At 42.2% G+C, this 21,356-nt stretch overlaps 1 protein-coding gene across 1 annotated transcript in view; it reads right to left on the reverse strand.

Moving 5' to 3' along the window:
* Window positions 1-3,616: 3,616 nt before the first annotated feature.
* Window positions 3,617-21,356, reverse strand: part of CCBE1 (collagen and calcium binding EGF domains 1) — a gene marked incomplete at its 5' end in the record, with an annotated part of 19,793 nt that continues 2,053 nt past the window's right edge. The window contains 8 exons of the mRNA XM_008947214.1: window positions 3,617-3,850; window positions 4,684-4,719; window positions 5,241-5,276; window positions 5,369-5,508; window positions 7,410-7,530; window positions 12,732-12,838; window positions 18,042-18,194; window positions 18,947-19,081. Coding sequence (XP_008945462.1) covers window positions 3,617-3,850; window positions 4,684-4,719; window positions 5,241-5,276; window positions 5,369-5,508; window positions 7,410-7,530; window positions 12,732-12,838; window positions 18,042-18,194; window positions 18,947-19,081 — 962 coding nt within the window. The remainder of the gene's footprint in view (window positions 3,851-4,683; window positions 4,720-5,240; window positions 5,277-5,368; window positions 5,509-7,409; window positions 7,531-12,731; window positions 12,839-18,041; window positions 18,195-18,946; window positions 19,082-21,356) is intronic.

Genomic DNA, 21,356 nt, shown 5'->3' on the forward strand with positions numbered 1-21,356 from the left:
AAATTAAATTCTTGGGGCCCCACACCCAAGATGCTTCCCTGGGGGTTCGTGTATTAACTCAGAAATACTTCCAGGAAGACAGCTACTCAAGCTGTGATGCCAACAGTAAGTCCAGGCACTACCTTAATATCATTTACAATCAATTTTCCTCTCCTTTTCCTAATGTAGCCTGACTAGATAGGAATTCTTCCATGTCAGTATTCCAGCTTTGCAAAAAAGACAAATCCTGTATGTATTTGGCATAGTGTTGAAAGAAAACATTTTCCAAGCTTTACAATTTCATTAAACCCATTAATAATCAGCATTTTCCCATCACTACACACTCTTGCAAATGTTTCCATTAAATATATTTCTAATATTAATAAAATAACAAACTCTTTATTATCCTTCTGCTTAAAACTTGATCTCTTAACATCAAAATAATATTTCTTTCTAATAAAATTACACATAATATTTATATGAAACAAAGTTGTCATGTGCGTGATGAGCCTGGTAATGAAGCTGGGCATGAGTGTAGATGTCTCTACATTCTTATTTTTGATTCTGCGGGGAGTTTGTTATTTTTGGAGCCATAGTAATAAAGAGTTTACAAGGTAATGACTTTCGTGGCTACCTGGCAATGAAGCATAATATTGGAAATTATTTCTCTGCTCTGTTTTTATAAAACTTTGGGTATGCTGAAGAAAACATCTCTTTGCCATCTGAGTGTCTTTATGTGTTTATCCAGAAATGTTAATGAAATGTTTCTGATACAACATGATATGAACGTTCTCATGCCATTAATCAGAAATAAACTGAGAAAAGTCTGTGCAAAGATCTTAGCCAGACGCAGGCAGAAGGCTGGAGCGTCTCAGCCAGCCCATGCTCAGAGAGGCTCTCCCTGCTGGAGGAATTCCTGTGTTGTGTCAGGTGGACCTACCCTAACCATAGTGTCCCCTCCTCACTTCTGGGACTCAGCCAACAGCTTTGGGGCAGGGAGTCTGGAGAGAGGAGAGTGAAGCACAAGGAAAAACTCAAGGAGCACTTTCCTTTGCTTTTTTTATGGAGTAAGCACATCTATTGGAGACCCAGCTCTAGGCTGAGAAAACTTCTGATGCAGACTCCAGAAAGGGAAGTTATTACAGTTTCCATTCCAGAAAGACTTGTAAACATGTGCCATATTTTATGTTCATGAGTCTGTAGGACAGCTTCCTCTACTTACAGTAAAGCATGTATTTTATCTACTTTTCTGATCTGCTCTGAGAATTTCTCTTCTCTGGATAACTGCACAGCAAGCAGCTGAATTTGATGGTTCAACATCTGGTATTTGTCTATATTTGGAAAAACAGACATAAAATAAGTGCCGTTTTTAGAACACATCTTCTTGTGGGCAGGGGGCAATGGGATCTAGTTAGTATGTATGAAGTGACTCATCTAACACATTATTAAGTATCTGATGGTCAAAAAACCTTCAGCCACCATTTAAATAGTGGGAATCAACCTGATCCAGCAGGTGATGGGCTGTGGTGGTAAACATGTGCACATACAACATTTGACATTTTAAAAACTTACTTAAACCTGCATATTCATAAGTAGTGGTATTTCTATGCAGTTTCTTGCTTGAAATTAAGAAAGTAATATTTAAAGACCTCAGCTCATGCTCCCTTGGAGGTTTCTTTCAGTCTGCTGTGTATAAGACCGTCCCTTTTTGGCTACAAATTCCTTCCCCAGGTCTCACTGATTTCCTTATTACTTGGTTCACAAGACTGCTTGGATCTGCAGTTGCTGGCATGGCTCCTCCCAGAGGAGAAGCCCAAAGACCACAGGCTGAGAGCACTCATATTTTCTAAGCTACCCCAGTGACTTAGTCACTGCTTTGTAAATATTGATATGTATAATCTATCTATAAGGTGAAAAGGAATATAGAACGTTACTGTTCTTAAACCTAAAACCCTTGCTTGTGGCATAGTGATAGCGAGGAGATGGGAAACCATTAGAGGAAGGAACACATCCTCTTAAAATAATATACAGAAGGTACGAAAGGTGTAGACAGCCAGCTGTTTATATCACATGACCTGTACCAGCAGTGTAGGTATTACACCAGCTATCTTTTGGCCCAGAGAATATGGAAGGGAATCCAAATCTTTATGGGTTATATGAAAAGGGCTTGCTTATATTTTTACCTGTGTTTATTCTGTTGGAACATGCAAGCCCTGAAAAATATGGCAAAACAAGGTTTTCATTGCGTTTGTAACATGGACATGACCTAGTACTAAACATAGTGTAGAAGTAGCAGCTACATAGATACAACATTGGAATTTTGTGCTTCATATACTCCTTTATCTGTTAAGCATGGCAAAGTCCTCAGCAGCTGTGGTAATCCAAAAGAAATGGTAACACACGTCATCCGTGAGGTATGGTCTAACGTGGGCATCCAGTTTTCCAGTGTAAAAAAAGGGCATTCCCTTTCATCCCCCTTCACAAATATAGGATCCCATGTGCAGACCTCGCCTTAGCCATCCCCATACCAGCTAAAAGGTTTTGTCATGTGCATCCCTGCACCTACTCATGCTTCTCATCTACCCAGCCAAATACACTGCAACTCTGTGTTCCAGTCTCATGAATGCCGTTTGGGTCGGTCTCATGCAGCAGAGGAACAAAACAGAACAGATGGAAGCTCTTTGCACACGTGTGGCCTCTCTCTGGTCTCGTTGTCACTTGGGTTTCAGCATTTCATCAAGGAAGACATGAACCTACAGGAGGTCAGAATCTGACTCTGCAAGGCTGGAATTGATTTTGTGCTTGCCAGTAAGCCCGCTTGACTGGCTTATGCTTTGTTTTCCTGCTTTATATATCCCCTATGCTCTTGCTTGTCTTTGTGTAATGTATCCAGCATGAATCTGTTGAGGAAGGGAACTGGCCTTCACACTGAGCAATGGGAAAATGGGAAGAGAAAAGTAGTGTTATTTCAGGAAAAACACATCTTTTCACCTCTCTTTGAACAATACTCTAGCAATAGAAAGCCAAATAATTTCCAGATCAAGAAGCAGTGCCTTTGTATTGCTGCTTCTCTATACTTTTTTTTTGCCCCCTTTTTCTGGTGAGGCATAATAGAAGAAAACTTTCACTTAGAGCTGGCCTCTGCTGTGAAACAAGGATCTACTTTTTGCACTCTCCCAATCCTGGGGACAGTTGCTGGAGACTCGAGTTCAGTGGTATGATATATTTACAAGTATAAAGTAACTGTAGACCAAGGTTTTCAGTACTGACATCATTCAAGGATGATGTTCAGCTACGCCCCTACCCCTGGCAAAATTTCGGTGCTGGGTCATTCAGACATGCAAAGAAAGTTAGGTAGATGAAATGCTGTGCATCTGCACCATTAGATACAGCATGCCCTAATCATATTAATATGCCAAGAAGGTTTTCTGAGTAGCCTAGCTACAACACCCAGTGCAGGCTTGACGGTGTGGAATTACTGCAAGGAGGCTACCATGAACCAGGAAAGCTACAGTACAGGCAGCATGGTTGGGTAATAGCAGAGAGAAAAATGGGAAATAATGTGTATATTTTACATTATCAGTGCATTTTTATATTGAAGAACTCTTAAAGGGGCTCTAGTTTTCAGTAGGCGTGGCTAAGGATGGGCTGCCTTCTGTATCCTGGGGTCTCTGGGTGCTGCCCGGGGTTTGTAGTCTTCTCCAGATCCAAAATCTACCGTGTCATGATAGTTTGTAAATTCCTGAGGTAACGGAAACTCCTCTGTTGATGAATGAGTCCTGTGTCCAAACACTCTCTCTTGCAGCTCAGCGATGTCATTTCTGATGTCTGCCATCATCAGCAATAGGAAATCAAATGAACCTGGTGGGCCCTGCAGTCACAAGGCACGGTCGTTAATAACAGTCCACTTCTCTCATACAATTTTTGATCAGACTGATATAATTACTCTTGCATGTGCAACTCAGTAAACTACTGCCTCATACCAACTGCTGAAAGTCAAGAGCCTGGTTTTGAATCAGCTTGATCAGGAAACAATTTCCTAAAGAAGGCAAATGTTTCTGCAGACAGAGCTGACACAAGATGCTTGGCCCTTCCATTACTTAACAATTCCTTTGCTATGTCTGCCTCCTAAGAGTTTTTAGGTGAGTTTTCACAATAAAGTACACCGTTTAATACTGGGGATGCCCTCCTGGACACACTCTTAAAAATACATCCCACCGATGATAAAACAATGTAAGAAAATAATTTTTGAACAATATAAGTTGAAAACAAATTGTTAACACTTATCCTTCCCGTGGTGACATGCTCAAAGCCTGCGGCTTCCCAAATCCCACAGAGAGATGAGGGGCAGGATTTTAAAAGGTTGCAGGGATCAAACTCCCATTAGGAGGAGTGGCTGAACTGTACTAGCAAGCACTGCATGCTCGTGTTACTGCCTCCTGCGGATGTCCCACCACTGTGGTGGGGCAGGTGCACTTACTGCCCTCAGTGTCACAGCCAGGAAGGGAAGAGGTGTCTAGGCAAAAACACTGGGGTGAAATCAGGTAATTACTTTCTTCCCCAAAACAACATACTCTGTGCATGTAAAGTGTCTTTCACTGTGCTCTTGACACAGAAGATTTTTTTTTTCCCTCCTTTGGCTGACCTGTTGTTAGTGGTCAGCATTACTCTGTTGTGGAAATTCCTCCTGTGAGCAATACTTACAGGTATCCCCTTTGGTCCTGGTGCGCCTCGCTCCCCCTGTAATCAATACCACCTCAGTTACTTTGCTGTGACTAAGGGAAATGAAAAAAATCAGTTTGCTTTCACAGTTTCCCCTACTTACTGTCCCCAGATCAAGAATCATCAGCTTACACTTGCTTGGGAAAAGCAAAGAAATTGAAGGGGGAATGCAAGAAGATTGCCAGTGATTCTAGTGAGAGCAGAACTGGGCACTTCTGATATTTCTCCTAGGCAGTAACAAGCAAACCAGTGAAGTAAACTATCAACGCTTCTTCATTTAAAAGCCCGAAGAGCTGCAGAAGAAGGAAAGGAGGCTGCTTGACAGACAGCCTGACAAGGTTGTTTGCAAGACTTAAGCAGTGGTAAGCACAAAACAGGAGAGGAGAGAAGTGAAGGGGACAACAGCATGTCTCCAGCTTAGCAAAGGAAAGGAGATGGAAAAGGGGTGTGGCTATAAGTGTGTAGAAGGTCACTCTAGCAACCCTGCACTTCACATGTGCATGTGCACAGGTTATGTGTAAAACAGCACCTCTCCTCACCTTGCTACCATCTCTCCCTGGGGCTCCTGGTGGGCCCTGTAAGAGAAAAGAAAGTGTTCACAAGGACATGAGGAGTTGTGGAGCTAAAGCCAGGTGTGCAGTACGTGAGGGGAGATGAGAATACTGACCACAGGACCCCGTCTGCCCTGCTTAATATGTGATATATCTGGAGATGGGCCCATAGGTCCCATTGATCCACGAGGGCCTGGCTGTCCAGGAGGTCCAGGTGACCCAGGAACTCCTTGACTCCCTTTTGGTCCTGGAGCCCCTGCAATTGACAGCAAATTATTACCTGCCAGGGCACTTCATCAGGGCAAGCAGTGGGGACTGAGCATTTTCTGAACCGCCCAATGGACCAGTTGCCTTAACACATGCAAATCCACAACACCACAACCAACACAGCAGTCCTCTGAGATATTAATCCTTGTCACAGTAGCTACAAAAGATGTTCACAAAACAATTAAGCCTTGTGTATACAAAGAAGCTAGGACTGCCACTGCCAGGAGGTTAAGGACACAGACTAGGAATGAAAAGAAAAGCAGAAATGTGTCATTTTCACACAAAGAAGAAAAGAACAAGTCACATTTAAGAGCACTTCATAAAAAGAAACCCTCACAAAACTCATGGGAACGTTGGGTTGAAGGCATCTACAAGACTGGCACAGAAGCAAACTCTTTTTGGTGATGGGTTGCACATCTCTTTTGCCCAGTACCAGTAGCCAGTGTAGGCCCTGTTCTTCCATTTTGCTTTATATCATTTTCAGCTTCTGCTGTTTCAGCAGTGAATGTTCACGTTTAGCAAGCACACAAACAACAAAGCTTCTATTTAGCTCAAGAGAAACTCTGTAAAAAGCAAAACAGAAAATCGGGCACCTGAAACAACATTTGCACAAAATAAAGGCCATTAAAGTGACACTAGCTGAATTGCTTTGTAATTAGAAGGGAAAGCACTTTTCTTCCTACTGAAGGCATGTGAAAGACATAGACAATGAAAAGCAGAGAGAAAGAAGTGCTCGGCAGGACAGAGCATGTACAGGTAGAGTCTTCAAAAGGAGTAAAATCAAGTTCGGTGTTGAACCCCTTGGAGTCCTGCGAAAGACCCAGCTGGCCGGTGGCTAAGGGCCGGGCGGAGGGGGATGTGACGGGGCCGGCTCAGGAGCGGAGCAGAGCATTCTACAGCACCCTGGACAGCTCTGTGGCGGGGCAGCCAGGTGGAGGCCCTCGGGTCATCGGGGGGGTTGCAGAGGGGGTGCACCGTACGGCTCGGAGTCTGGTGCACGATCTCCAACTGTATTGTCCTTGCACTTAGGATAGACTGAAGACTGAAGGCACTTGTCCTCCAAGAAAATGAGACTCAAAACAAGACTGCAAAAGTGGGGATAAATAGGGGGCAGTTCCTTAGGGAGTAAAACAAACCTCATAAGGAATAAATGCTAGTCCTCTGTTAAGAGCATTGCTGAAACTCAGCACAACGCTGAAATTCCTTGGGTTTATCACTAATGAAAATTAGATCTGCATTCAACAGAGTTTGCAAGATTTTTAGCAAAACTGGCTGCCAGTTGCAAGGTGTCTGGCTTAAGTTAGAGCTTTAGGAACTCTCTGCTTTTCTAGTTGTTTAAAGCTATACCTTCGCAAAGAAGGTGTGAGTGGAGTTTTACTTTTATTTACAGATTCCTTTGAATATGGAACACAACATAAAGCCAACAAGTGAATCCTTGCAAAACCAGACAAGGAAAAATGAAACAGCTGACACAAAGCCCTGCAAACTGAAAGCATATTTTCTGCTCCAGTAATGACAGTGAACTAGACCAATAGGTATTCCTGAAATGAAGTGGAGAGTGTTTTAAGACAGAGTTAAAATACAGGAAATCACAACTGAAGCAGATGAGATGTCTCAGGGAGAAATTTAACACATAGAGGACAAACACAGCTTGCACGCCAAGAAACACCTGTAGACTAAAACACAGTGGATGATGTTAGACAATTGGCAGAGGCTGACCGAAATTACCAGAAAAAAAAATTCTTTTTAAATTTAGCACAAACGCATATATAATAATAACAACAATCAAAATATTCAGCACATGAAATCCGATCACACTGAAAGGCTGAAGCTTATTATTTTTATTCATAGCACTATTGCACATTCACATCCCTCTGGTCTGTATCTTACCTGGAGGTCCTTGTTGACCAGGCTGACCTGGGGGACCAGGGATATAAGCATTAGATGCAAGCACTTTTTCACCAGTGATTTGCTTGCTAAGATCAGCAGCATTATTTGGTAGCAAAGCAACCTGCCAAATCAAAAAATCACTGTAAGCCCTTCATCATTCAGCTGAATAAATTACACTCTTGGTTCAGCTTTTCACTTTTTTTTTTTTTTTTGGGCAGACAAACAGCATATTTAAATACTTCTGGAAAATAGAAAACATTTAATCATATCCTTCATTGAAATAATTAGAAAAAAAATGTTAGTGTGAGGCTGTTCACGTTTCAAGTCACTGTGAAAAACCGCAAATCAATCCAAACGGAGGGTGGGAAAGATAGAGTGACAAGTTGTCAAAAACTTACATCTTGGGGGCTGCCCTGACCCAGACCACAGCACTGGATCTTCTGAGGAAATCTATTTTTCATTATGTGAAGTTTTTTCTGTTCACTTACCACCCTTTCTTAGGGAAACATTTGCTGAGATATTTAAATTCTCAATGCTGGCACAAGTCACTAACTTTACATAGGTTTCAATGAGAGCTCGAAACCCACTGCGGATCTGGCCCTGTAACCAAACTGCTTAACCCAGCAGATGTCTGGATCTGCTCTGCATAGAGTCACAAAGCTAAAGTGAGAATGTAAGGAGATTTGCACACCATAGCTTAAAATGTCATTATCCATTACAGCAGATGTTTAATTATCTGTGAAACATTAAGCTGCCCAGATTGAATATGTTTAATAATTAAACATGTTTAGAAATATTCTGCAAATATTTGTTCTTTTCAGAGGCATCTGAAGTGAGATGACAAGTCGTGAGGCTGATCTGCAGTAAGGAAGAAGTTTATTAGTGGTGATTGGCTGCACGCAGAGTCGGGAATTTTGTTCTGCCAAACAGATCTGAAGAGCTATTCCAGCAATACCAGGGCAGATCTATCCCTGGGTCAGCTTTGTTGCTCCCTGAATGAATCTGTCTCACTGGACAATTTGATGCTGGATTCTGCAACATTTGTGTGAGAGAGCTGCAGTAAACAAAACACATTATGACTGCTGCTCTCTGACAATGGTTTTAACCTGCTATTTGGAATTCCCTACAGGGGACTGTTCTTAAGGCTTCTACTTGTTTCTGTAATTATTTGATACACACTCTACTGCCTTTAGTGCAAATCTCTTGTTTGTAATGCCCAGGAAAATAAGTATTGCTATGCACTTGCAGTACACGCTATAACTGAGTAAATTTCTTCTGGCAAACAAGTTATTACTGAAGAAATGCACTTCAAGGACAGCCAGTGCTGCTTGCAGTTTGGAGTTGGATACACAGAACAGTTCTGAAGGAAGCAAAAGTGAGGGGGGAAAAAAGTCAGAAATGCTGAGACAGTTCCTGATGGCATTTCCAAAACACCAGTTTGAATTTTCAGACTAGAATTCAAAATACGGTGACAGGAGCATGAAGATCTATCGGTCAGTTGTGACTCAGGTTTTGGAGAGCATTGCTGTTCCAAAGACAGGATGACTGCACTAAAGGCAAGTTAAGCGACATGATCTAAGTCTTACAAGAATTTGGTAGATTCACTCCACCCCCACAGAAAACAGTGGCTGGATGAGTTCAACACTTCACAGAAGCCCCACAAAACGTTTCTTGTGTGCTTACTCCTATCTGTCTGCTCGTATAGAAAATGAGGATCCAGCACACCCACTGCTCCAGTGTAGGCTGTCATCTTTTGGTTTACCAAAGAAAAACACCTGCTTTGTTTGTAAATGGTCCTGCAGCTTCCTCAGACAACAGCCCAGACACTGCAGCACAGACCAAAGTGTGGGTCTGCCGGAGATAAAGGGCTACTTCATGGGTCACAGCACCGTGCATCTGGGGCTGAAGAGGAAAATTCAGTGTTTGGGGGCTCTCAGTATGATATTGGCCAGGGACCAGCACCAAGAGGTCCACTAGCCAGCTCTTGTCAGCATACCATAACAGTTTGTTTCCTGGAGGTGCACCCCCACCCATCCAGAGCAGGGTCCTGGCGAGATATGAATGCAAGGTTGCAAGGACCATTATGCTGCAAAACTTTCATTATGTGACACAAATCAACCAGGGGCTCTGCAGTGCCAATACTGCTATGCTAAAACTGAGACACAGAGTTAAATCCTGTCACTACCCAAAAGCATTGTATTTCTTGGGCAGTTTTTTTAAGAATGTTTTCAGTGTCATCAGTGAGTGTTTCTCTGTAGTGGTGGCCACAGTTGAGTGACAGATTAATTGATGTCCTTTTTAGAGCTTGTACTTAAATTTCTGATCAGATTGTATTTTGGGGATCTATTGCTATCCCAGCTGATAAATAGTCATCACTTGGTGTATAGTCCCTGCCATGAATTTTATATTCTATATTCCACTGCAAATGGTCAGCCTGGAGTAAAAATGTGCTTTTAGTGTTGGAGAGTTACCATGAAAAGTATTTGGAAGTGTGTTGTTTTCTGCTGCTTCAATATTGGCTTGTTCCCCAGCAAGGCTGTTGTAACAACTTAGTAAGTTAAGGAAAAAAAATCACATAGCTCCTATGAAAGCATCTACACATGCTTCCCCACTGAGTCAGCTGGACTTGAGGCATACGCTAGGAGTGCCAAAATACTCAGGCTCTGGTCTAGCTCACTGCTCTTTGATATCTTCTGGCCAGAAAATGGTTGATATATACACTAGGGCCAAACCATGTGGTTTTGATGTTGACTTACATCCTCTTAGGGACTGGCTATACTCACTGGCCTAATTTCTATTTCACCTTTTAACTGAACCAGGATCCTGGTCCAAGGTGACCTTGGCTTTCTCCATCCACAGATCCAAATCTTGATGGCCCTTGAAAAATAATGTTTTTCCTTGTGCGTGCAAATATTAGCAAGGGTAAATTTTAAAGAAAGACAGTACTAGAAATAAGACTCCCATATGCTGTGTTGCATGCTGCATCTGGGGTTTGGGTAGTTTCTAGATCTGTGGTTTAGACAACTTTGACAGTGCTTGACAGGAGTGATGTGGAACATAGCTTTCTAATTAAGATGTTTAAACAAATCTGTGCAGTAGGATCCAGTAATGCCCCCACTGCAAGTGCTGAAATGCTTGCTTGATTTTTTTTAACTGTTGGCTGTACATCAGATATCTTTCCTTCCTTTTCCAGCTCTCTGTTCTTTGTCCTTCCAGCAAGGTCAGAGCTCAACCTAGGGCTGGCCACAGCCCCCTAGTATTTTGGGACAGTGCTTCCCACTGTGTGACCATGCAAGAGGACTCTCTGTTCATGATCTTGGGATCTGGATCTGGAATGGATGTTGCAATCCTCCAAAAAGGTATTGCTACCATCACCAGAGGCAGCAGGATTTGAGTTCACCCTGTCCTTTCTTAAGGAGCCACAAAACCACACCTCCCACTTCCATAAGCATACCCTGATTCCCAGTTGTAAGTTTTGCTGGACTGGATCCTTCACATGCTCTTCAGCTAGACATCATAGTTTTGAAAAAAGTTCATAAAATCTGAGGCCTTAACCACAATACTGAAGACTTATTCCCATAAACTGTCTCTCTGGCAGACAAAAATGAATTTTTGTGTGCAAAACAGAGCAGTTTCAACCGCAGATATTGAGAGATGTCCTCCTCAGAAGAACTTGGCCACAACAAGCAGCTGGTGAAACACGAGGGTTCATGTCTCCCTGGCCAGAGAAGCAGCATGAGGCCAGATCTCCTCTCAGCAGGGACAAAAGATGTCTTCCCCGTGATGTGAAAAGTCCTGTGAGTATCAGAGGACCACCTCTCCCAGCTCTCTCTGTGTGAGGCACAACCCAGTGGGCTTCCTCTGAGGATGCCACATAGATCAAGTCCTGCTAGGAAGATACTTGGGGGAAATTTAGCAAATGGACCATGATAGGACTTAGCTATGAGGAAGGAGGGAGCTGCTTAGTTTGGTTCCAGCTACTGTACAAGTGCCTACGGTAACAGGTATCTCTTACTTTGTCACAGTAACTCTTATTTTTCCAGGAGTGAGTTTAGAACACAGGCACCTAACAGTGGAAGATATCCACAGAAAACATTTAATTAATTCAGGCCATTAGTTTCCGTCAATTCTTGCAGCAAACGACTTGGCCAACAGTGTGACCCCAGATCCCTTCCTGGACATCAGTGCGAGCCTGCTCAGCGTCATGGACTGCGGCTGGACAAACAGCCACTCAAAAGTTCTTTTTTTAACCTGTCTGCTATCGTTTCTTTGGAAAACAGAGTTTCCATCACACATGACATTCCACATTTGTCCTCATGCTAATTCAGAAGGAAAACGTGACCTTCTGAGATTTTTGGGATAAAGGCACTCTCTAAGCTCAGTGTTTTTCATTTTAATGAAGCAAATTTCTTTCTTCCTAATATAAATTATATTAAATGAGGAACATTAAAGGCAAAAAGTGAATACACCAAACTGTGTTTTGACACAATGAAATTAAACAAGCACCTTGAATAAAATAACTACAGTCTGTCAACATGAATTGCTGAGAATATTCCTGCAGAACATTTTAATTTGAGGAAACCTGAGAGTTCAAAGGAGATGTCACCAGAAAGGGCATTACATCCGCATCCCTGCACTTGGCTCTCCAAATTCTAGGCTGGGTGTCTGGGTTTTTCAATCCTACTCAACTGCAAAAGGATGATATAGGAGCATATAGGATATATGGATATAGGAGCATATAGGATATACGGATATAGGAGCATATAGGAGCAATGAAAGGCCAGGAAAAGTTTTTAAGTGAACTATTGTAGGAAGGTCACAGGTGAAAACAAAAAATGCTGATGCTGAGAATTTTTTTTATTTTTTTTTTTTTCCCAAAAAATCAAGACTAGTGACGTTTTTGTTTAGGGGCACGTCTCTTATTTGGCAAGAATCCCATATCAGCACTTTTTTAATTCAAAATCATGTTCTCCCATGTTCCTGCAAGTGCGGAATGTCTTGCACTTGCTTATACTAAATGTGGATCAAGTCCAAAATCCTGTGCATTGAGAATGAATGAAAAGCTGAGGCCAGCACCGATTGCCAAGAAACCTGAGCTCAAACGGGGTTGGCTGTTACTACAAGCTTGGTAAGCAGTCTGCTTGCAACCAATTCAGAAGCATAAGGAAGAGGTGCCATTCCTACATGATTCTGAAATACATTGTCATCATCTTTGTGGGCACAAGAGCCACAAGGCAGTGACAGCTCCAAACACCTAAACTTAACTTCAGTCGTCATGAAACATGCAAGTCTGGTAAAGACATAGCTGAGAAATGTTCATACCTTTTGCTTAAGTTGTAAAACTGTCTGCTTTATTTGATGAAATTCCTTACAAGAGGCACAGCATGTCCCAGGTTTCGCCACATTTTCAGATTTCTCAGGAAGCCCAGCTGAAAGAAAGCAGTTTCCAAAGCAAATATAAAGATCCAAAGGAAAGAAATTCATAAAGTGATTGCAAAAGGGACTTGAAGGTTGTTACATTTCCCCAGACTGTGAAAAGAGGAGAGAATGTTGCTATTATTAATGCTTTGACTGTGAATTGCTATGCAAGGCTGAAAAACTTTGCAGTGACAGCTCTGAGTTCATTCTTAAAGCAGCTGTTTCCAGTTAACAGTCCCCAAAGACTGTCTTTTTTTAATACCTGGAAAAGTTTACACCCCTTCTTTTATCTTTGTGTTTAGGGTAGACTAACCCTATAAAGCTGAACTGATTTATAGTCCCCTGCAGGGCAAATTTTCATATGCTATAAATTACAGTAAAATCCCTCACAATATGGTCATTTCATTCACTTTGCACACACTGCTCTTTATCATTGCTGGTTATTCCTTCATACAGTGGAATCAGCCTGAGCAGAGATGGAGATTGAGATTAATGACAGGGATTTAAATCCACACAAGAGAAAGGGTCACACCTGTTGATACTATGTGTGAATGGGATCTTTTTAAGAATCCATTAAATTATTTGAACTGTAAGAGGCATTGCAAAGGTTGTTTTTGTCCTTTTCCTCATCATATACACGATGAAACACTTCTGCATTGCAAGCAAACAAGAACTGTTTTAACATATGTCCACTTAAAGAGAAATGTTGTTTCCAAAACACATAATGACACACACTGGAAAACTCTAGGTGAAGGTTTTTTTCCTTCCACGTGTATTTGTTCAGAAGCATCAAGTGTATGGAGGCTCTGCATATGATGTGTGCCCTGGATGTTAACCGGAAGGGTTACTGGATACCTTTGAAAGAACAGTGACCTTTCAGACCATGTCCTGTAACGGGAAAACTTTGCAGGTGCTCTTGGTTAAAGCCAGAAATTCTTTGAAATGTTCAAAAAGGATCACCTACAATGTTCTTAGGTATTGTGTCCTACTTCTCGCTTGGACACACATTATAATGTTCCTCATCTTTTCAGAGGTTTGTATTGATTTTGAAACCATCTGCTTGATTTTAAATAAAACCAGAAGTTTCTAATACTAAAGATGTGAAGTGGTTCTTGACTTCAGATGTTTGCAGGGTCCAGTAAGGAGTATTGCATCCATCAGATGGCCACAAATGCACAGTTAAGAAAAAATGGTTTCTGGTATGTTTAGTCCATTGGCTTCAGGTATGTTTGCTTTTAGAAGACAAAGATTTTTTTTTTGATTTTTTTTCTCTTAGCTCCTAATCAGGTAGGAGCTGAGGAAAGGGCTGTAAGGGCAAGCTGCTGGAAGGACCAACAACATTAAGACTAGTACTAGTACTTCACTGATCAGAAGATGAAGAGGCAAAGGTTTTTCCCACTCATCGACTGCCTGCTCCCACAGACTGCAGTCCAATGGCATTATAGTAATAGACAATTTATTTAATGCTTTTATAGCAGTAAGTACACTGCTGTTTGAGCTTTCCTGCCCTTCCTGATGGCACACGACTTGGCAGTATCTGAACAGCTTTCTGTATGGTGGTCAGATGTCTTGAAGGTTTAAGGCCAAAAGGTAATCTTTGGAATTTTCTGACGAACTCTATGTAACACATAATAGAACTTCACCAAATCACAGCTGCTCTGTCTCCCAGACTATCGGGCCACAACACCTCCCAGAGGGACTCCTGACTTTGTGTGAAGATGCCTGAATACACACCATCCACTGATTTTCTTCCTCAGAGCTGTATTTCTAATGCTAATAATCTTGCCTTTGACCCTTTCCAAAGCCTCTTTGCCTATAATAAGCCTTTTTCTGATAGATCAAATAATATGCCCCATTTTTTTTTTCCCCTTAACAAGGAATTGATATGATATATATAGTCAAGATGCCTCTTGATATTTCTAAAAGGTAAGCTTTCTCTTGACCACAAGTCAGTATTGTGGTTCTCTCATGGAGTTCTTCCTCCCTCCCCAATTCCTCAGCTTCTGTTAAAAAAGTCAGTGTTTTGACATGTCCATTTTTGGACCTGTGTAGGATCTACAGGTGCACATAGAGAGAGCCATTAGAGAAAATGCCGTTCTTTTTCAAACTCCAATAAAGTCTGGGTTTGGTACTAGTCTTAATAAAAACTTATTTTAATAGCTATCTTACCAAATGAGTTCTCTCATATTGTGTTAAGAAATGTTGCTGAAAGCAACATACAGTCATAGGGAGAAACTGCCAGAGCCTCTGCTATTTGAAACCTAATGCAATCCCACTAGAATCAGTGGAATTACGTGGAGATTAAGAAGCAGTGAGTTTGGCCTCTTGTTTCGTTATAAAATCCATTTTATCTTGCAGAAGGATGTGGCACACGGGGCTGACTGTAGATAAAACAGGGCTGTAACAATCCATGGAGATGAAGGGGATGGGGGGGTGGGTGTCAGCTAATGTTTGGGAAATATCACACCAGTGAGATTTCTGCAAATCCAGTTGGATTGACTTGTCGGAGGAAGAAGTCCAATGGCATCATATAAGCAAGCATCAGCTGTCTCCCAGGAGAGAGGTGGAATCCTCCTAACTCATACCAGACAGAGGTGATGATTTGCCCAGGGAAGGAGTCATCCATCAAACATTTGCCCTACCCCCATCCAATCCTGCAGGATGACCAAACTAGAAATAAAGCCAGAATAAAGCATGGAAAAAGCCAGAATCCACCCAGGGCAGGACAGAGGGGGCAGGAAGCAATTAGACAGAGCCACCCACTCATGGTGTAGAAAGAGAGGTCACCTACCAGCATCAGTTTGGCCAGCACTGAGCAAGGCACTTACATAGCCTGTTTCCATTGCACAAACCTACACAGGGAAACTAAAATAAATTTGGAGAAGGCTTAAACCAGCCTCATTTTTTGAAGGCTTTCCAAAGCACGAAGTCCAGCTCACACATGACGTTGCTGTCTTGATGGGGGTCCTTTCATCTCGGTGAGACACCGGTGAGCCCTGTGGTGCCTACCGATAAGAGATCTGCTTGGAGGAGCAGTGTGTTTTCTTTGCATGTGCTCGGAGACTCTGTCTCGCTGATGCTGGAAGAGAAGAAGATGCTGGCCAGGGAGAGCTCTGCAGGGAGCTGTGCCGTGGGCGGTCTTTGCATGGAGACCGTTGAGTTCATCATCTGTCTTGTGTTATCTGGGCTCAGCCTGCTGAGATGGTTTCATTTGCGTACTTCTGCGCAGGTAGCTGTGTTGTTTCCATCAAATGCAACATGACTGTGGATGCGGCAAAAATGGTCCCCATCCTTGTGCCCACTAAAAATCTTGATCAAGCCCTCTTACAGAGCTAAAAAAGTACCTGGCTTGCAGCCTTCAGGCATGGTGTGATGAAAACATGAATAGTGTCTGCTGTGAAACTCGCAATATGGTTAGAGCTGGAGCGGAATACATGTGTTTTCAAGGCTTTCATATTAAATAAAAAATAAAAAAAAAAAAAGTATCGCAGCTACCGTGAAAAGCAAACCATCTGATCGTTAGGAAGTCATTCCAGCGCAGATGCGGAGCTCGCCGAGGCAGTGCAGGGCTGGGGCTTACCACAGGGTGGTGCGTCACTACAGCCGGTTCCTCACGGATGCCGAAAATCTCGATTTTCTTTAGGATGAGTTACAGACACAAGCGCTGTGAAACAGCGGTGGCCAACTCCTCTTTCATTTGCACCCGAGGTCTGGCAATTAGGAACATTAACTTGAAGTACGATAGGGTAACAGCATAGAAAGTGTCCTCTGCTTTGCACAGTTGACTTAGGAAATGCCTTGAGAGGTGGCAGGTATTTAATTCCAGATTAACTACTGGAACTGACATTTTTATGTGCTGTGTACATTCTGTGTAAAATCGGTGTTTTTCAAATATGAGAATTATTTCCACAGCCTTGGATATTATGAATGGTTAGTTATCCTGAATGCTTTGGACACTATTCTGTCAGGAAATTTGAACTAGCCAGAGGAAAAGTTAAACTAAAAACCACTATTTGCAAGGGGATTATATAGGTTATATCTATTTCTTTTATGACCACCCCACCACCACTACTTAAAAGGAAAAAAAATCTGAAAACTACAAGGAACAATTAAGGTTAATGGAGTTGCTCCAGTTAGACAATTTAAGAGGAAAATCAAAATTATAAATCCCTGTGGCTATTCAGCATGATTTTGAGCACCCAGTAATACATGTGCACAGACATTAATTGATGAACCTATGGTAAATCACCATTTATCAAAAGAGAGTTTGGTTTTTATCCAGAGCACAGGTTGTTCTTTTTAAATTGTTATATCAGTATTTAATCTGCAGTACTCTAAGTGCTGTAATCTAATACCTGAGATGAGGTAAAAACTTTAAAATCATTTAGACAGAGCACACATACATACTTTGAAACAAACAGTAAAAAGCAAGAACAAATCCCCACTTTTACCCTTTCCCAATCACATATTATTTTCATTAGAAAAAAAATAATTAAAAAATGTGACCACAGTCACGAGACACACGAACTGTGGGTCAGCACAATCCAGTGTTACTCAATGTAATTTAGAAATTGATGTAAGCAGTGCTTGAAAGGTGTGTGGGATTCCCAGACACACCTTTTCTGAGCCTCTGAGTGCCCAGAGGCACTAACCACCCAACCCAGGGCCATTTGCTAATCTCATATGTAGGCATGTAAATACAAATTAAAGTTACTGACTTTAATTTAATTAACAGATGAAATTAATGAAGACTTACAAGGCTTAGCATCTGGCAAATTTTTTTTGTCCTGTGTCTCCTGAGCTCTGGACTGCAAACTAGGTATAATCCAGGTGGTATAGGAACAAAATACAGCTTTGAGCAGATGGGTTGAGCAGAAATGGGTCTAACTGAAGCTGTACCAGCAAGTTTCCCTGTTTAGCCACTGTGCCTCTCCAGGGGAAGGTGTTTTCCACATCCTTCAATGTACTTGTGCTCTTTATAGGTGTGACTGGTGATTTACTTCTCTGTGTATGCAGCTCATAAACTGAGGAGGAGGTGAGTGTGCAGCAGGACTGCTCCACAGGCACTCAGGTACCCAGTGAACAATCCAGGCTCTCCAGGAGCATCAGCTCCATCTCAGCTTTGGAACCCCAGCTCCAAGTATGGCTTAGGGAGCAGTCCCTTCTTATGACAGGTCAACCTTTTAGCCAGCTGTTTGGCCCAGGACTTTTAACTCCCATAGTATATACCTTTATCTCCCTTGGTGCACGTCTTGCCATCCTCCTCCCGGGTGTAGCCTTCGTGACACTCGCACCTGTAGCTGCCTATGGTGTTGACACAGATCTGAGAGCACAGCGTCCCATTGCTTGTGGCACACTCGTCAATATCTGGAGAGGAGCAAGAGTTCAAAATGCCCTAAGGCCAGAGACTTCAGACCTCAAATGGAATAAAAGACTTCCTTTAAAGGTATCAGGAGATTCTGTGGTTAAATAAATGAGTAATTGCAGCACTGTTGGTGCTTTGGGCTAGAGCTCTGTACAAACTGCATTATTTTTATTAACAGATCTGGCTTTTTATCAGTGAATATCGCTTGACCATTTCTTTGCACTGAAGAGCTCACAAGCCAAGCTTGATCCTGCAAACCTTGGATCCCTGACACAAACCATGGAACAGCAAACCATCCAGGGCAGGGTAGGGCTAGCCACACAAGGACCACGTGTAAATGAACAGTCCTGAATTAGATACTGCCCATGTGAATCAAACCCCAATGATTTATTATAGCAATTAGGCCTGATTATAATGCTTCTGGGGTTATTGTTAGAATAATGTACCTTGTCTGAGGTCTAAACCCCAAATATACCTCTAAACCTGAAGGAGGAATTATTAAAGGGAAAATTACATCAGCCCAACACTTCAAAGAGTTTGGGCACATATGTCTCATTTTAAGTACTACGACCTAATAATTTCAGGGGTGTTTAGCTCTCTTAGTTCTGGGAACCTAGTCCATAACATAGTTAAACCCCACATTTCTTCTGTAACAGTAATGAGAAGAATGAAAGTTTCAGATCTAAACTGACTCCTAAAAGACCTGAGGGAGCAGGATACACATTAACCAGACATGATCTCAACCTCTACCCACCCAGGCAATACGGCTTCAATCTGTTCCTGTGTCTCTCCCGATCATAGCGATACCCAGGATAGCAAGTGCATAACACTCGCCCAAAGTTATCTGTGCACTGCTGTTCACAGGGAGCTTCAGCACAGACATCATAATCTAGAGAGAGAAAAACATGGTTAGGAAAAACACCACCAGCAGTAACAGGGTGTAACTTTGGCAGCAAATATTTAACCTCTCTGCTAATTAATAAAGTTGAGTTGCATTGAAGGAACCTAGAAATAAACCATGCATGAGACATAAGCAAAGAATTATAATAAAGTTATAATTGCCAATCACAGCTGTACAGTAGTTAGACAGTTTCTTAAAGTTGGATTTGTACATTTGCCAGGAGAAGGCAGGAGCTGACACAGCATCTAGTCTTAAAACCATCTCAGGTAAACCCTGCTGGAGGTCATGTCTTATGCCAACGCAAGTGGCACTTTCTGTGATCATTTCAGAGGAACATCATCCTGCACACAGCATCCATGTGGTCGTCAAAGTGACTGGGTATGGGAAGGCCAAAGCAGAAATGCGCTGTGCTGCTCCAGACCAAATACAACTAAAATAAACTTAAGTGTTTTGACCAAGTACCCAGCAATGCACTGTGTTTTCATATATACAGTACACTATAATTAAACCTGAAACTCATTATTGACTTATACTAATGACTAGCAGACATCTCTGGGTACAATGATTTTTCCAGACAATTAAAATTAATAGATGTAAAGCAAGTGAAACCACATTTGCTGCACAAAGTATATGGACCACACATGTACCACTGGAAGTAAAAGTGACAGTATGCCAAGGTACAGGAAAGCACCAAATGAGACTTAACAAGCTGCTGTATGTCACGCAAGAGCCCTGTAGACCAAACAATACTACTGTAATGGTGCCAAGCATTTCTTCCTTTGTGCTTGTCACCTTTTGAATAGTCAGCATCCTTTCTTTCCTTCTCACTTCCCAGATGCGTTGATTTCAACTCTTGAAGTCTGTCCACAGTGCTGTGGAGGTGAATGGTGGTGCCAGGACCCCCAACAGTAACCAGGGTTGAACCTGTACCTGGAAGTCCCTGGGGGATGGAGATGCTCCACCATGCAATCTACTCCCAAGATTAAGTATACTTGCAGATAAAAAGCTTTTTGTTCGTGTCTAATCCAAATTTCTGGTTTAGCCATTTAGCCCATTATTTTTGTCATCTTCTTTGTGGCCATGAAGAACAGTTTATTTTCCCCCTTGCAGCAAGTTTTCACACACCTAAAAACTGTTATCACATCTCTCCTCAGCCTCCCTTTCTCTAGTCAGTTCTTCTTAATTGTCAGTCTTTTGACATGTAACCAATCTTTAAATACAGTTTTCACATCCACCTTAGCAGAGCTCCATCAAGACCATTGTTTCATTTGCTTTAGTACAAACCTAGGGAAGGGTCCAAGAGATGGAAGTCTCCCTGCTGGCGGCTCCCACAATCAGCCCAAATCACACAGTGCCTATGGGCAGGTCCTACATCACAGAACTGTGTGTCCCCAGGGCTTTGGTGCCTGGTAGCATAACTCCTTCAGGAAAAGTCCTCACAACTGTGATGAAATTGTGCAAAAGCTGCTGCAACACCTCTGTGTACTCTGCAGAACAGAGGATGCACATGCCTGCCCTCCCATGTTCAAGCCCCTTGTCTGCCAGCCCAGCCTAAGAAATGCAGTTTGAGGATGAGTCAAAGCCACACAGTGTGAACAGCCTGTTTCAGACATCAGGAAAATAAAAAAAAAAAGCTGAAGCAGAATAACAAATATCTCTACACATATTTCAATGAATTTAGGAAAGCCAGTGCAGCATGGAAAGCTGTACCAAGTAAATTTCTGAAACAGCTTTAGTGAAGAAAAAGCAGATCTGATTAGTATTAGCCTGTCATAGAGTATTTTGCTCTTAATTAATCCACAGCCAAGAAACTCAAGTTACAAACCAGTTGCTTGAGTACTCTCTCTCAGATAGGTAGTGTACTCTCCAAAGGAAGCTGTTTCAGACTACATCTGTCCCTACTTTACTCTTGATGATGCCATGAAACAGGGCCTGATTGGAGCTGTGAATCTCCAAAGCAAAAATGAAGGAGATAATTCAGGGGAAAAGGGTGAGGAGCTCTTTTTTGACCTGTTTCTTTGCTCAGATAGAGCAGGAGAGATGCTACCGTGGGAATCATACAGGCAAAGCAAACTCCTGTTGATGTTTCCTGAGGACAATTCCACCTTGCTCCTGCAGCTGAAAGCCACAGTGAGAAGGTGAGACCAAAGCAAATGATATGCAGAACCTAGGGGCATGGACTCATCTTGGACTGCACTTTCAAGAGCAGGCAAGAAATAACATGACAGAAACCAAAGATGAACACGGACAAAGCACAACCCTT

Source organism: Merops nubicus, unplaced genomic scaffold (assembly GCF_000691845.1).
Source record: "Merops nubicus isolate BGI_N331 unplaced genomic scaffold, ASM69184v1 scaffold12509, whole genome shotgun sequence".
Lineage (NCBI taxonomy): Eukaryota > Metazoa > Chordata > Aves > Coraciiformes > Meropidae > Merops > Merops nubicus.